The sequence below is a fragment of the Ooceraea biroi genome, chromosome 5 (assembly GCF_003672135.1).
Source record: "Ooceraea biroi isolate clonal line C1 chromosome 5, Obir_v5.4, whole genome shotgun sequence".
Classification (NCBI taxonomy): Eukaryota; Metazoa; Arthropoda; class Insecta; order Hymenoptera; family Formicidae; genus Ooceraea; species Ooceraea biroi.
In genome coordinates, this window is record NC_039510.1 from 6,482,002 (window position 1) to 6,497,450 (window position 15,449).

The 15,449-nt window shown below is 44.2% G+C and overlaps 1 protein-coding gene across 2 annotated transcripts in view; it reads right to left on the bottom strand.

Annotated features, from left to right (window-relative positions):
- The window catches only part of LOC105287539 (protein vein), a 318,479-nt gene that overhangs the window by 24,187 nt on the left and 278,843 nt on the right, over positions 1-15,449 (bottom strand). Inside the window, exon 5 of one of the 2 annotated variants that reach the window (XM_020034337.2) lies at positions 13,894-13,952. In XM_020034337.2, coding sequence (XP_019889896.1) covers positions 13,894-13,952 — 59 coding nt within the window. Of the gene's footprint in view, positions 1-1,899; positions 13,953-15,449 lie in introns of those variants that run through there. The other variant, XM_011353130.3, reaches the window with a different exon arrangement.

Consider the following 15,449-nt stretch of genomic DNA (forward strand, 5'->3'; position numbering starts at 1 on the left):
GGCGCGGCATAATTTCACGGCTTGCACCTTTGAGGTTACGCGCGAAAAGGCGACGCTCCGAGCGCCGGTAAGTTAGCTTACACAGACATATAAAATGAGACGTCAGTAAATGTTGATTAATTCAACGAATATTTAATAACTATGTTCGTCAATCTTGCGTTTTAACGAAAATTTCAGCTTTAATGTTTAAGAAATAAAAATTTAAGTTTCAAAATGCAAGAAATTGATTATTATGTATCTTACATATCGTATGCTATAAAGTTATGTATATCTTGTGCTAAATCTCTTGATAAATCTTAGTAAACACTGGGGAACATCGTTACTAAGTAAATATTTTCATCACGTATCGCGTAAGAAATTGTAAAAATAAATCGACAACTCTGAAGTCTTAACTTTGGCATGGGGCCGAACACGCCGGAATATTTGGAATATCAGACGGGGGAAAATAACGTTTCCGTAAACGTTTCTCTTATGCAAACCCTCGGCGTTATATTCCACCCGCGATACAACGCGGGACATCTCCTGGGGGGGGTAAACTCTCCGGCAACTTCGAGCATTACGCGATATCCGTCCGTTGTTTTATCGAAAGTTTGTCGCGTCAGCGATCCGTGAGGGAAGTTACAATCGGTTTTCGAAAGAGGAAAACACACGCGCGCACACACACACCCACACATTACATCCCTCGGTTGCGCCTTTCTTTCCGAAAGTCAAACAGCGATCGAGTCGCGGTGTGGCCGAGAATCGGAACTTTCCTAGACGATAAATCGATATTCGTTCCTTCGGACGCGGCGGGCCAGTATTCATCCGCGATGTTTCCCGCGTTCCCTATTAGACGCCTCGACTCTTCACCCCCTCCCTGCCTCCCCGCGAAGGGAAACTTTCGCCCGAAGACCGGCGGAATTTGCGAAACGGCGCTGGCGAAGGGCCGAGGGGCGACTCTCCCGCCTATTTTTCTTTCTCCTTACTCTCAAACTTTTCGCTGTTTGCACCGCGCGGAGAACGGTTCGTTTCCGGCGACTATTTACTTTTAATAATAGTGCGAGGAATCGAATACCGATTTCGAATACCCGACGCGCTGCGCTGCTGCTGCTGCTGCTGCTGCTGCTGCTGCTGCTGCTGCTGCTCCTCCTCCTCCTCCTCCTCCTCCTCCTCCTCCTCCTCCTCCTCCTCCTCCTCCTCCTCCTCCTCCTCCTCCTCCTCCTCCTCCTCCTCCTCCTCCTCCTCCTCCTCCTCCTCCTCTGTCAAGATAGGATCGTCTATGCGCGAAATTGAATTTCCAATTCAATTCTTTCGATGGCGCGCGATATCGAGTATTTTTTACGCATCTGGTAGTGTCCCCAAATGTACCGCGTGCATCCTTCTATCTGCGGAGATTCTCTGTTAGGGAAAATGAAGATCTCATTTTGGCAGAGGTACCAAGACAACGATGATTTTTTAATTTTGCATGAATTTTTGATTATTGACCGTCAAAGCGGCAAGAGATGAACACGTGCAGCGTGGTCCATGCATTTATTGCAAGATGCACTCGCGATAAAGTTCCGTCGAACTGTTCTCCGCATCGAGCGACCTTTTCGCTATTGCGAAATTGCTAATGCGATTTTCCGCAGCGTCATGTGTGACAGGATGTAATCGAAAAACTGTTCGTGAGTCCGGAAAAGCGTATCGCGAACGAGCACCGTTCTCGTGTTGTCTCTCATGGTTCCTCTTCCCACGCGATCATTTCGCCATCAATGGAATTTTCTTGAGCATGGATAGTGCGAATGTGTTGCGCGCGGCTGGATTTTTCAATATTGCATGAAAAGTTTCAACATTGCAGAAGTAGAAGATTTTCTTCTTCGATATTTTAGCCCGTAAATGATATAATTTTCTTTTTCTTTAAATCTTTTAAAGATCTCTTTATTTGCTTGCGTCACGTTGCGAGAGATATCTTGCGTTGACATTTTCGCGTTTGTTCTGACATTATTATACTTCGTCTGACATTATTAAGTTGTTTACAACATTATTACATTGCTAAACTAATAACAATGACAAATACGGTAATCGAAATCATTGAGACAAATCGGACAACGCGACGGTATTCTAATGCGCTAAAATCAATAGACGTATCTCCCTTGGTGCGGGTATAATTAGTCCCACTTTTTAATTTTTAATCATGTGTCTAAATGTTCGCATGCAAGCGGAATTACAGACAGAAACTCGAGCGCGCGATACAATCTCTCTATGGACAGCCTCGTGCGTTCTCGCGTGTGGCGTAAAACGCTTTCATTAGACGAGTTATTATCTGCACCGGATATATTGCGAAATACGTTGAATGGCCTTTGTCACGTTGTTTTCGCTGTAGAGGCTTTCATCGATTTAAAACGTCCGACTCGTGTGCTCGTGAGCGACGAGTAAACGGTAGCCGCGGTCCGATCAGAGCGACGAGTGAGTGAAAGATCGTAATTAATATTGTAATTAATTAGATTACGAGTCGCTCGTAATTCCAATGATAATTTCAGCGCGACATTTCTGAATTTTTCATGCGATTACGCGTCAGTGGTGGTGACCTTAAATTTATGAAATACTGGCATGTACGTATGTATGAATAACAACCGCCCTCTCGTTAATACGAGTGGTCAGCGCCGTGTATCTACGTGTTCTTTTACCTCTGTTTTTTATTATATTTTTTTAACGAGGAGAAACATGTAAATGCGGCGAAACGAGGCTCGCGCGCAATGTTTTAATCCGATCATCGTCTGGATTAGCATATGTAGTGACGCGATTATTAAATATACATATATCGCAGCACGCGCGAGCATTCTGCGCGAAGTTTCGAAGCCGAGACATTAATTTTGCTTTTTTTTCTTCAAATTGCAAAGAATTACGCATGTTCCCGGGAGTATTCGTGTGTAAAAAATGCAGCAGTGCAACTAACGAATCTCGCGAGAGTACAAGCTACCGGAACGTACGCAAGATGCATCTGCACGCGTGCGAAATTGTTGTCTTCCAAAAAAGCGACGTTATATTTATATCTTTCTATAAAATTACGGTTTCAAATCAATTTTTTTATCAAAATAATTTTCATCAGAGAAAAAATTCGTGTGATTAACACGTCGAGCTTGATGAGCATAAAACGCATTTTGAAACCCGATTTTGCTTAAGCTCGCTTCAGTATTCGGCGCTAATTAAGGCGCTAATGAAGATCCTCGACGACAAGATCGGTCCCGTGAAATTCGAGGCACGCATTTCCTTCTTTCACCATTTTCCTATGAGAAACTGCCATCCCTCGTCTTTCACCCTTCGTCGCTCGTTCCACAGTGGACCGGAGAAAGATGGATGGATGATCGTGAAACGACGAGAATCAAGTCTACACGCGATGAGGAACACGTATACGCATATACAGGGTGTTCCCGGCAGAGAATGTTTTCTGTGCTCGGCAAAGTTTTAGATTTTGCCTTTTGTACAGTATTCCTTTTAGAGAATTTAAATGATATATTAATTCACGAATTGCTTTAAGAAAGTCACAATAGCGGATCAGATTTCAAAAGCCGGAATAAATAACAAAGTATGATTTTCTGTTCCATCTGAAGCAAGCTTCAGCTTAATAAAATTTCATTTAAATCGCAATAAAAAATGATACGCGTTTTATATTCTTGAAAATATTAGTAATATTATTCAAAGAAAATATGTAGTCTATTTGTTAAAAAAAAACTAGATCTGTGCATTTTGAAAGCATATTTTTCGCCTAAACTTTGTCGGGTTTTAAATCAATACACCCTGTATGAAAGTATGTCTGACGTCGCGTGCCGCCGCTTAGCTCGCTAAATAAATCATACAATGCACAAATGGAGATCTCCGTTTGACGTTGAAGACGAGGGTATCTTTCGAGGGAATCCCGTGGTATCGTTAACGCGGGGTTGATTACTCGCGCGATGAGGATGGAAGGCGTCGGAAGGAATCTCAAAATAGGGATCTCTCTGCCTACGAGCGCGCGCGCGGAATGCGAGAGCCACGATTCTACCAACGAAAGTCGTGCGATCGAAGGAAATTCTCATCTCGAGGCATTCCTTTAACTTGCCTGGCAGCGCTAGATATAATTCGTGTTCGGGAAACAGATTATGAAGGCGCGAGAATATCCACGTCCGTTTCCGTGATGTCAGGTCGTAAATGCAGATACGTTGTTTAGTTAGTTATAATTAAAACGTATACGGTGTAACTGAGCACAGTGCTCGCCCATTTCGTAATTTTCCGTCGTTAATATCTGCATTATTATTACGCTACAGTACACATACGCACCATTTGGGTTTGCTCAAATTGAATTCTCTGTGCATCCTACGTCTGCGCTTTCTCGCTGTGCATCTGTTAAACAGTCGCTTAGCGCGATCTAATTGTACCGCATAATGAGTAATAAATTACGCCGATGCGCGCGAATAAGTTGGAGCTCTTGGTGAGTTGGCCAAGTTCGCGCGAATTATTTACGCATTGGTGCCTCTCTGTGCACGCGTGTATGTGTGTGTGTTATATTGCAATTTTTCAAGTGCTGACGTTTCTCATTTTCACGCAAAATTCGTGAATTGATACTAGGTATAATTGATAGTTCAGAAAAAGAACGGAAAACGACCGATCGAAGAAACTTGTAAAAAAATAATTACATACTTGAAAAAAATATAAAACATTTTTCGAGAATTAAGTTCTCAACAATTTTGAGGAGATAATGCTTTTCACGACCAACTCTCTAATTACGCACGTGACGTTAACATTTTTCTCTGGTACAACTCGCGGCCTTCGTTCATCCCCCGTTTGTCGGAAATCACGTGAACGCGTGACTGTAGATTCCCGATGTGTTCCCACATGTGTACCCCGTTTTTTTCTCGCGTCCCTTAATGGCCGATTCGCTGGCCACCGGATACTGTTAAATTTCGATTATCGACAAAGGGTGCGGGTAGTGAACCTGGGCTGCAGCGGGGCGGAGAAGCTAACACTGGGTTTGCGACCGAGCCAACGAGGGCCGGCAATCAATTCTCTTTTGCCGAATTAGTCTGACAATAAAACTCCCTTTTCCCCGTGTCGTGTCGCGTCGCGCTGCAGGGACACGATGGCAAGGTAGAGCAAAAGGGCGCGGGGCTGATCAGACGCGGGGAAGCGGCAATCGAAAATTCTCTGTGATTCGGCGGAATTGATTAGTCCAGCTCCCGCGGGGGGAGGAGGCAGCCACAGTCGGCGCGTATTTATGCAGGCTGCCTAGCCGTTGCGAGGCCGTGATTTCAGTTTGCATATGAGCTGGCCTGATGCACGTGCAAATGCGGACACGCGCGACGCGAGACACCTCTTCCCCTCTTACACCTTCTCCTCTTCCTCCTCCATCCACCTCGGATTATTCGTTCGTGACAATTAACAATACCCGACGAACAATCGGTCCCCTTTGGGACCGGCAAGCCCAAAGTCGTCGTTGGCTGTCCGGTTTGCATCGGTTCTCCTGATTGCGGATTGATGGGACGTCATCAACGGGGAGCGTTGCACGAGCAGAGGGTGAGCCCGGACACATCGATCGCGAAACGCGTCAGATCGGCTCTAATTCGATCGGAATATCCGCGATCGCTGGAAATCTATGACGTATTGATAAATCGTTTCTTGAGCTTGATTAACTCCACAAGAAATTCTGATTTATTTAGAGAAATTCGAAACTATCTAGGATTCCGTTGGCCCGTTTCAAGCGAGCAAAGCGGTTCTTTCGTGAAGCGGGCAATTGATTTCACAGACGCCAGGCGATTATGTAATCGAACGACGACGTAATCGTGTTTCGTTACACTCTAAATCGAACATCACGAGCGTTGCCCTCGGCCGTTTTCGCAGATCCCGTTGCGCGTGATGCTGGATGGTAATATTATTATCGTGGCTGTCATGTACGAACAAAAGGCGGAACAAGCCTGTCGGATTATTCGCGCGCGGAAATCGACGTTCCCGGGGTGATCGAATTCCCATCGGAGCGCATTGTTTCCGCTCGCGATGGCGTGCACTGGTTGATCGAAAATCACCGGCCGGACGATGATGATCCCGTCGCGCTAAATGTTTATGCGCACTTATTATCGCCGCGAGCGAATCATAAATATTGTTGTTAAATCCGACTGCTCGGCACCAGAGTTCCCGTTCTTGCAAAACGGATGAAATATTTTCAGTCCCGATAAATAGCTCCGTTATATAACCGTTGGCATTAAATCTATGCTCCCCGGCCTCCTCTTCCCCCTCAAATCGGCAGTAAGCAAACAACTAACAAACCCAAATCACGTAATACCTCCGCGCATCGACGTTTTATCGGCGAGTATTTCTGCGTTGACGCGCTTTAGTTGCGCGTTAATTAAACGTGTAATCAGGTCGGATTTCGGGATTTCGCAATGCGAGAGTATTATCCGTTAATAATAATTGCTCCGTTATTGACAGAATCGCGTAGTTCCGAAAATCCAGTCAGCAATCAACGCGCGCGCACACACCGCATGAAATATTTCTGCATGACGATCAATGCGAATGAAAATCATTGTGTCAAGTATACGTTTGATTCGATAGGCGCCGGCCTCTTGGAGATCTCGAGCTTTCGATAGCGCGTGAGTGTCATCTCTGGGGCCTCGTACATGTAGGTTCCCTCAGGAATTAATCTGTCAAAGGTCGGGTCCGGTTCTCCGCGGAACACCTTCAACGTCCGCTGTCAATTAGTCGGACATATCCGAAGGGTACGCTCGCACCGGCTGCAAAGGCACGTTCGCGTGTCAAGATCTCGACGGAGGCTGGGCGTGAAGGCCGGAGGTGCACGTGCACCGTTAGTAATGTCGGATGGTATGACCGTCGCACGAATCATGAGAATTCTAAGGAATTGTGGGACGATCAAGTTACTTGTGAATCATTCCAACTTCTTGTCAGGTCACTCTTATGAGAACATATAATTGAATCACACGCAATGTGTTAGTTCAAAATTTGTTTATAAGAGTAAATCGAGCGCAGTGTTGTTGATGGGATTTAATAAATATTAATATTATACACGTATATTTTATAAGATCCTAGAGAAAGTGGAAGATACCTTACTTTGAAATGGTTGTGTCAAAATCTAAAAACTAAAAGAACATTAATATTATAAATGTTAATATTAATTTTTTACTCCATGCTTTTTCTTCGTGACGACTTTTAGTTTTTTATATGTGTCAGGCAATATATCATCTTTATCAAATTTTTAACTACTCGCATTTTGGATATTCATCAAACGGAAATGAAGCAGCAATCAGGTTATCGTCAAAGTGCTCTCAAACAATTTTAGACATGCAAAATCGAATGTCAGTTACATAGAAATTACAGAGAAAAGCGCTTATCATTAATTATATTATATAATTATTCCTTTTTTCTCCCATTATTTTGCACATTTTATCCGTTGGCAATTAATTGCATTTCTCGATAAATATCGGAAATTATTCATCCATTATCTGCTATTAATTATCATCCAGTCCTGTAAGATCTTTCCTGTGAAATCGCTCGTTACTGATGTTTTAAGCGTTCACTGAAACGCGCTTCGCATTATCAGTTGCACAAACTCCGATAAATAATCATCCGCACTTGAATATTTTATTCAAAGTTACTTTCGTCATGCCGATCATAAGCAATGTGTCTGTCGCACTGTGAGCTGCTTGCGCATCGAATGATCTATATATCCATCAATGTATCTCTAGGAAATTAGTTTGATAAAACTCATTGTCGCGGTCAGGGACGCAATCTTCCGCCATGCTGGCGATCATATGGAAAATGATTTTTCTCGCTGTGTCAGGCAACTTTAATATGGCGCGCATCATATCGTGCGATATTCATACGGTTTTATTCCTTCCTGTGGCGGACGTTATTGTGTGTTTCATAAATCGGCGGCGCGCACAAAAGGGGCACCGGCGTCTCGAGGATGTCCGAGGATACGCCAGGATAATAAAAGTACGTTGGCGGGACGCGCAGGAAGAACGGAGAATAAGAAAGCGGACAGCGGATTCGTCCGCGTGAGACTAACACTGACGCGTACGATCAAATTCCCGGTGAAAGGGCTTTTCTTTGAATTTCCCTGAGATTTTTCCTGGTCCAACTGGCATCGCTATCTGCGTCGTCGAGTCATCGTCCTTAATTTTTCATCCTCGAGCCAACGAGGGCAGGGAAACTAATGATGCCAAGATTACGATCCCGATTCTTGTATATTCCTACAATAGCAAAATTGTCTGTTGTGCGCTATAACGTAATTTCAATTACATACTTTTGCATTGTAGTTATTTTTGTTGGATGAAAATTCTTATATTAACTGAATTAATACTTCGACATTAACGCATCATAAGCGTAATTTAGCTGATTTTTCGTTCACATCATTGGATTATCAAGATTTACCGTAACGTATCCACATAATCATTTCTATAATTTTAATAAAGATATCAAATTGTTTACAAGTGCGCTTTATCTATTTCATATTTTTCTATTATCATGAAACAGTCACATTATGTCGCAAATATAAGTACTTGCGTGTTATAATAATATTCACGTATCTTAATGCATTTATTGCATGTCGGTCTGATGACCGTGAATTTTCATTTACACCACGACGGTCACCGGTGACCGTCATAGCGGTGAATCTGTTAATGGTACTAATATTTCTACATGTTCCGTGATTTAATTACCGCATAAATCTGCAGTTTACACTTTAACTCGTAAGTTTTCATCTGTGATTGCCCTAGCCTTCTCGATTTCCACGAAGAAAGTTGCTTCTGGGGCTCCGCGAAGTTCGATTAAGAGAAGCGTTTACGAGGATCGCTGTAGCGGCAGTTCGAACTTTATGGACTGCACGGAGAACGCTTTTTACGACGGAACAAGCCCGCGAAATACATGCCGGGATCGAGAGTGAATATTCGTGTATTCCATGGTTATTTCCCGGCCGGCCGGTTCCCGTCGGCTGTCTTTTTCTCGGTTTCTCTCCCTTTGTTTCGTCAATCTGCATCGCTTTTTGAGTCGCACGAAACAGTTATCCAACGGAATCGATACTGTGTGCAATATCGAGGTCCTTTCATTTTTATCCTGACTGCTTGTGCGCTAATTAGTTAATTTCATACATTCTTTTGAGGAAAATGGAAATTGCTAGATTCTACACGGAACGTATATCATTAAATTCGTTTGCATAAATTTGCAATTGACTTCCACCTCTTGAAAATGTGCATTAACAATCTGTGAATTATAAACGACTGCAGGCAGGCAGTCGGGCGCTGCTTAAAACACGTTTTCTTTCATCTCGATCGATCAAAGAGTACGGTAATGATACGGTAATAGCTCATGAATTGCTTCTCGCTTTTGTGGCAAAGCGTTAGGATAATTTCGCCGACTTTGTGTTTATTTTGCTTTTATGATGTACCGTGCTTCTCGACAGGTAATACCTCCGTTACAATTGTAATTTCACTCTCCATATTTCTACGTTACGAATCGAGCTGCCGTTTCACCTCATCACCCAGCTAAACGCGATAAATGCACGCCGTTTTTCCTCTCCGTATTCACGGTCCCATCAATTTTCGCCCTCCTGGTGGTTATCCTTTGACGATTCCGAAATTTATGTCACTCCGCTTTCGTTTGCGTTATTTACGCGTTGCTCCCCAGTTTTTCCCGGAGGAAAATACTCGAAGAGCTATTTCTCCGCGGGAAGACGAGTGACTTGTCCCAAAACGACTCGCCGGAATGCAATAAGATGCCGAGAGTAGCAACGGGTTGTCCCTCAAGTATGAAAATTTCTCTCGTCTCCCTTTGAAATTCCGTCTCGCTTATTTCGCCCAAAAATGTTTTTCGCTCCGGGAAATCTCGTCCCTAGCGAATTTAATGAGAGCGATCGGCGCTCGTAGCAAATCTCTTACAGTGAAAGGGACGAAAAGTATCCGTTCGTGCGGAAAATGCGGAAATTCGTGTAGAGTATTTAGCTTTTATTTTCATTTCGTAATATAATAAATGTTTCCGGAATTCTGACTTTTGATGCGAACACGTGTCTGTTAACGTCCAATTTCGTATTCCATATTCGTATAATTTTGATCTTTGAATAGGAGTTTTGGTATATTTCGACACAGCTGCAACGGACTCTCGCTAATACGCTAACCGTGACGTGATTTTCAGACATCAAGGAGAAAACCCTAATTAATACGAGCCTTTTAAGCGCGTAAATGTTGCGAAACGAGTCGGCAAATTGGCAAGACTCATATCGTGCAACGTCCGAAATTTCGGCGACAACGTCCGGATGAAAGAATCGCAGAGTGAGATTAATGTCTATAAAATGTATTAATGCAAATTAATGTATATAAAACGATGATACGTAAATTAGAACGTAACGTGGCGAAATAAAACAAACGAAAAAAAACGTGCACCTACCTGCTTGAAGAATAGTGGAAGAGCGACACGAAAGCTTTCGCCACAAATGCAACGGGACAGAGCATAAAATATTTATTTAGACGACAGCTCGTGCACAGAAAGAGGAAGAGACGGCAAACGGCCATATTGAAACCAGATCGTCGTAATTTTAGATGTCCCGACCTTTCTCTTGCCCCTTAGTCTTTGTTGCAGAAACTATTCTCCCTTTTCCGTTATAGCTTAATCAAAAATATATTAAGACAGAGTGTGACATATAGTATACATACATATATACGTTTTAACGAGAACTGCAGAGTCGGAAATATTTGCGATGAAAAGGAGAAATGGAACTTGGCTAGCAGGACATTTTTAATTTAATTTCGAGATATATGCGGAAGGAAACGCGCGATGTCTCGTTTCTCTTCAGAGGGTACAACTTCCAAAATTATACCCCGTTCGGCTTTCCATTCGTGTCTAGAGCAGTATTTCGAGCGAAACCCAGGTGAAAGATTTCGTGTGCTCTTCTTGCGAATCCAGGATATCACGAGACAGCTGAAAAGCGATACGAACAGAAGAGTGCAGATGGTGCAGAAAGGTCAACGGAAGATTAAGAACAAAGGCGGTTACCGAGGTGGAGATGACGTTTAATCGTAAATCAATAAAATTAATGAATTAAATAAATAAATTAAAAATGTTTATACACATATTTATATATATAATATATATAATATATAATATAAAACATAAATAGGGTCCCGAGACTGCTGGAGCACAGTGCGCATCCCTCGCTCTCCTCCGCCATACCGTCCCGTCCCGTTTCTACTCGCGTGCGGAGCACGTCGTCGTCCTCGTCGAGGTTTCTGACGGATTTTGAGATCATTGTCGCCTCTCTGGATAAAATTTACCCGAAGATTCGGCTCTCCTCCCCCTGATTTTTTCCATGATTTTCGACCACCATTATTATTGACGCTCTTTTCACACGCAAGTCTTTAATTAAAACGCATATTGGTGGACGCTTCGTGAACGCTTTGGCTCCCTCGCCCTTTTTGTGTTATAAGGGCAGAGAAGGTTTCAGAGGTCGGGTTATTTTTCTGGGTCAAAAACCTCACGATCGACTTCGTCTTTCTCTTCCTTGACGAGACGAGGACTCGCTCTCACTTTTTTCCTCTCACTTTCTTTCCCTTCTCTCTGTTTTCCTTGTCCTCACTCTTTTTCTCTCTCTATCTTTCTCTTTTCCCTTTTATCTATTTTATATACCTCTGCTAGCCTAATGCGTTACGCTATCGTATTTTACATTAAATCGCGTTTGCCCCGTGGTCTCTTTCCCGCGACTCACTCATCGATCGGTTTCTTTTCCCTTTTTTCGCGCCATTTCCCTGTCCACTCAATTGACAGATACGATTTGTAATTTGCCTTTATTTAATTTACATTCTCGGAAACTCGCAGTCGCGACGTCGTCGCTATTGTTGGAATTTGTCGGTTTTTGTTGAAAAAGAATCGTTTTTCCGGTTACGATAAAGGTATCATATTCACTTTTAATTACTTCCATCATAAATATATATCGATTATCGCATCGAAAATTCTTGAGATTTTTAAAGATGTTTCTCATGACTTTTCATATTAACAGTTGTGAAATTTTATTTCATGAATTAAGATTTTATTACCAAAATCGATTATTATATTTCAATAATTTTCGATGTTAAGGATGTTCTTGGACATCTTTTAAATTAAGATTTATGTTCTCCGAAGTGTAAAGATAGAAATGCCACACGCGGGTTAAAATATTTTCTCGCTGCATTATCCTTTTTGAACCGATTTCGTGACCTCCCTACAGCGACGAACATGCGATGGCTAAAGTTTCTTAGCCCTCCCGCGATTTCAATAAAACCGAGCCGAGGAACGATAAACCCGTTTAAAAAACGAGAAAAGGATCGAGGAAAAAGATAGTCGGCTTGGTAGACCGCAAGTTTAATCCGCAGAAACTTTCTCGGCGCGTGGAAACGTGCCTCTCTCTCTCTCGTCCGTTCAGAAATAATTAACAACTTTTAGGACACGAGGATACGGACGGGTCGAATATCAACGTTCCGTTTCTCTCGCGCTGTCCGTGCTTCATCAAGCAACTCGTTAAATCACTGGCGATCCGCTGAAGAACAGAATTGTTTTTGCGAAACGGAGCTGACTCGAATCGCGCGGATTAAAGCTACGATCCGCGAAACCGCGAGAGAATAACTTTTCTCTCCATTTTTTCTCGTGTATTTGTTATCCCATGATCGCGGTTTTATTAAGCACCGAAGCTCGATACTTGTGGATCATCCGATCACTCAAAGTATTCGCTGATCCAATCGTCGCGCGGCTTCAAAGGGAAAAGAACTCGCCGAAAGGAGGAGCGAAGTACCGATTTTCTTATCCGATCGCTCTCAGTCGCGGCGACGATTTCGTCGGCCGCTGCTCGCGCCCGTTCATCGAGACCCTGGGCTCTTTGGTATTATTCTCCCGTTCGCGGAGATCCCCGGAGAAGTACGTGCGGACACACGAGCCGCTTCTTCGACGCGTTTCCACGCCGTCGTGCGATCGACGGCGGTTTTCCCATCGGAGGTCAAGCACCGCCAAGTACGAATAGTCGGCGATAGTCACTCGAGAATTCTCCCCCGACGACATGGCGCCGAAGGGAGCATTGACTGAGTCGAGAGACCGACACGTCCCTCCCTTTCACCTTTCCTTCCCTTTTCGCGCGCTGGCATACGCTCATTTGCACATTCATGATCTCTTGCATCATCCGCCTATTCTCCCCGCCGCCATTTCCGTTTTTCTCTCTACCTCCTTCACGTCGCGGAACCTTCCGCGAGCATCATCGTGATTCTCGACGATTTTCTGGAAGGAAGCTACCGGTAATAACGCTCGAAGGAGAAGAAGCGAAAAAAAGAAGAAGGAGCGGTGAAAGGAGAGAGAAGAAGAAGTGAAGCAGCAAAGACAGGAGGGTACGAGAGAGGCAGTAGAAGAGACACGAGAGGAAGAACAAATCGGCAAGTAGTAAGAAATAAAGAAGGCGAACAAATGGCAAAAGGAGGATAAAAAGTGAAGAAATGAAGAAAAAAAAGAGAACAGAAATAAAGGTACGAATGTCCGGTCCGAACTGTTTTGGAACCTGTTTCTGTACGAAGTACGCAGGATCCGTCCTAATGCCCGAGATCGGCGGAACCGAAATTCGTCGCTTCTGACTCTTCTACCTATATCCCTCCTTTTCTTTCCCTATGTCGTTTCGCTAATCGTCTCGCCCTGTCATCATCGTGTCTCCCGTGTTCGCGCCCCTGATTCGCGTGATTTTCTCCGCACGATTTCTCCTCCTCCTTCTTTGGTCGCGCGTTGGCCCTCTCACGACTCTGTCGCGTAGGCTCCAAGTACACCGCAAGGGTAGAAAAAGGGTCTACTCATGTTAAGGTTAAAGGGCCCCGCGCGATTATCGCTAGCAGTAGTACGAGGTAGAGAGTCCCAGCTTGCAGGAGAAGGGCGCCCTACGCCGGTTATACACACTTCCGGTGCTGCTGACGTCCTTCGTCTCGCACCGCAGACCCGTGAAGCCCTCCGCGCATCTGCAACAGTAAATTTCCACATGTATTGTTAAGACCTTGCGAGAATTTGGACAAGATGTCGATGACAATAATTATGTCTAACTTAGTACGTGTATATGATAAATTATCAATTACCTCTCTTCTTGAAAAGTAAAGACATGATATCGTCAGTTCTTTTTTAAATTCTCCTCTTATTTTTTCTTTTATTATTCTTTTTATTTTTTTATTAAGTTATTCTTCCATTCTCGTGCGTGTGAAAGAAAAGAATCAATCCCTACACTTACAACTCTACACGAACTAGACCGTATCTTCATCATCTTCAGCAACGGAATTAAGTTATGTTTAATGATACGTATCAACTATTCGTTCTCTTAATTCACACTGTGTCATCCCTCATCCTCGTCCCTGAGATGCATCTCCCGGACCAGACCGCGTCGTCGCCGCGAACGAAATTTATTGGCCCGCCTCGGGAGTTTTCTCGGGCGCGCGTACCACGAGAGAAAGAGAGCACGTGAGTTTCTTAATTTAACTAAATGTATGCGTCGCATCACGCAGAATTCGCGCGACGGCGTCCCCCGCGTGGCGGTCGCGCGAACGTGCAGCAGTGAAGGAACGGCGACGCGGGCGGAATAGCAGCAGAGGCATTTTGCGGAGAGACAGGCCGATGTGTCGTTTCTTTGGAAAAATAATGTTATGCCGTCGTGTCGTGGCTATTTATAGGCCGCGGTTAACTAACCACGACCGAGACGTTCACGTGCGGACGTTTGCGTCGTTCGAAGCCACCACGGGATTAAAAGAGGTCCGGGGGGATGCGTTCATCCGGTGCCGGATAAATAAATTACAGTGCGACCTTCCTTCCATTTTTCCTTTGACGCGTGAATTTTCTCTCTTCAGAAAGCAGAATTTTCTCTTTACTTCCGCCTTCTCGTTTCTTTCCACTCGGTAATTTCATTGTGTCGTATTTTCGCGCTGTCGAATTTTGCGTGTACAAGAAAATTAACGGCAAACAATATAAAAACCACGCGCGCGTGCAGTCCCATTTGCGTCCGCTCGCATTAATTCCGCTCGTAATCGCGAGCCGAGGTGCGTGCTGCTTCATAAGCGATCTAATTTAATCTAATTTAAAGTCACAGCCGCATGCGTGCGCGAGTAGACGCATAAATATTCGACAATAATCGCGGTTCGTGCGTTCTTTTCGGTGGGACGTGCGCGCTCGTCGGGCATCCTTAATCCGGCACTGCGCGGTAGAAGCGTCCCGGCGAAGAGTCTACCTATGCTGTGGTGCGTCTGGAGACCCGGCGGCGTGCGATAAAGCGTATTTTTGTCACGACAAATTTGGAGCGTCTGAGGCTTGGCGCGACGTTTTTATTTCGCGAAATCGCGCGCGTACGTAAAAAGAGACAGAGACAGACAGAGACAGGGTGAGCGGGGTAGGTGCGAGCAGATAGGAGGAAAGAAGAACAAAGAGGAAGAGAGAGAGAGAGAAAGAGAGGAGCGAGAAGATGGTGATACACCGTT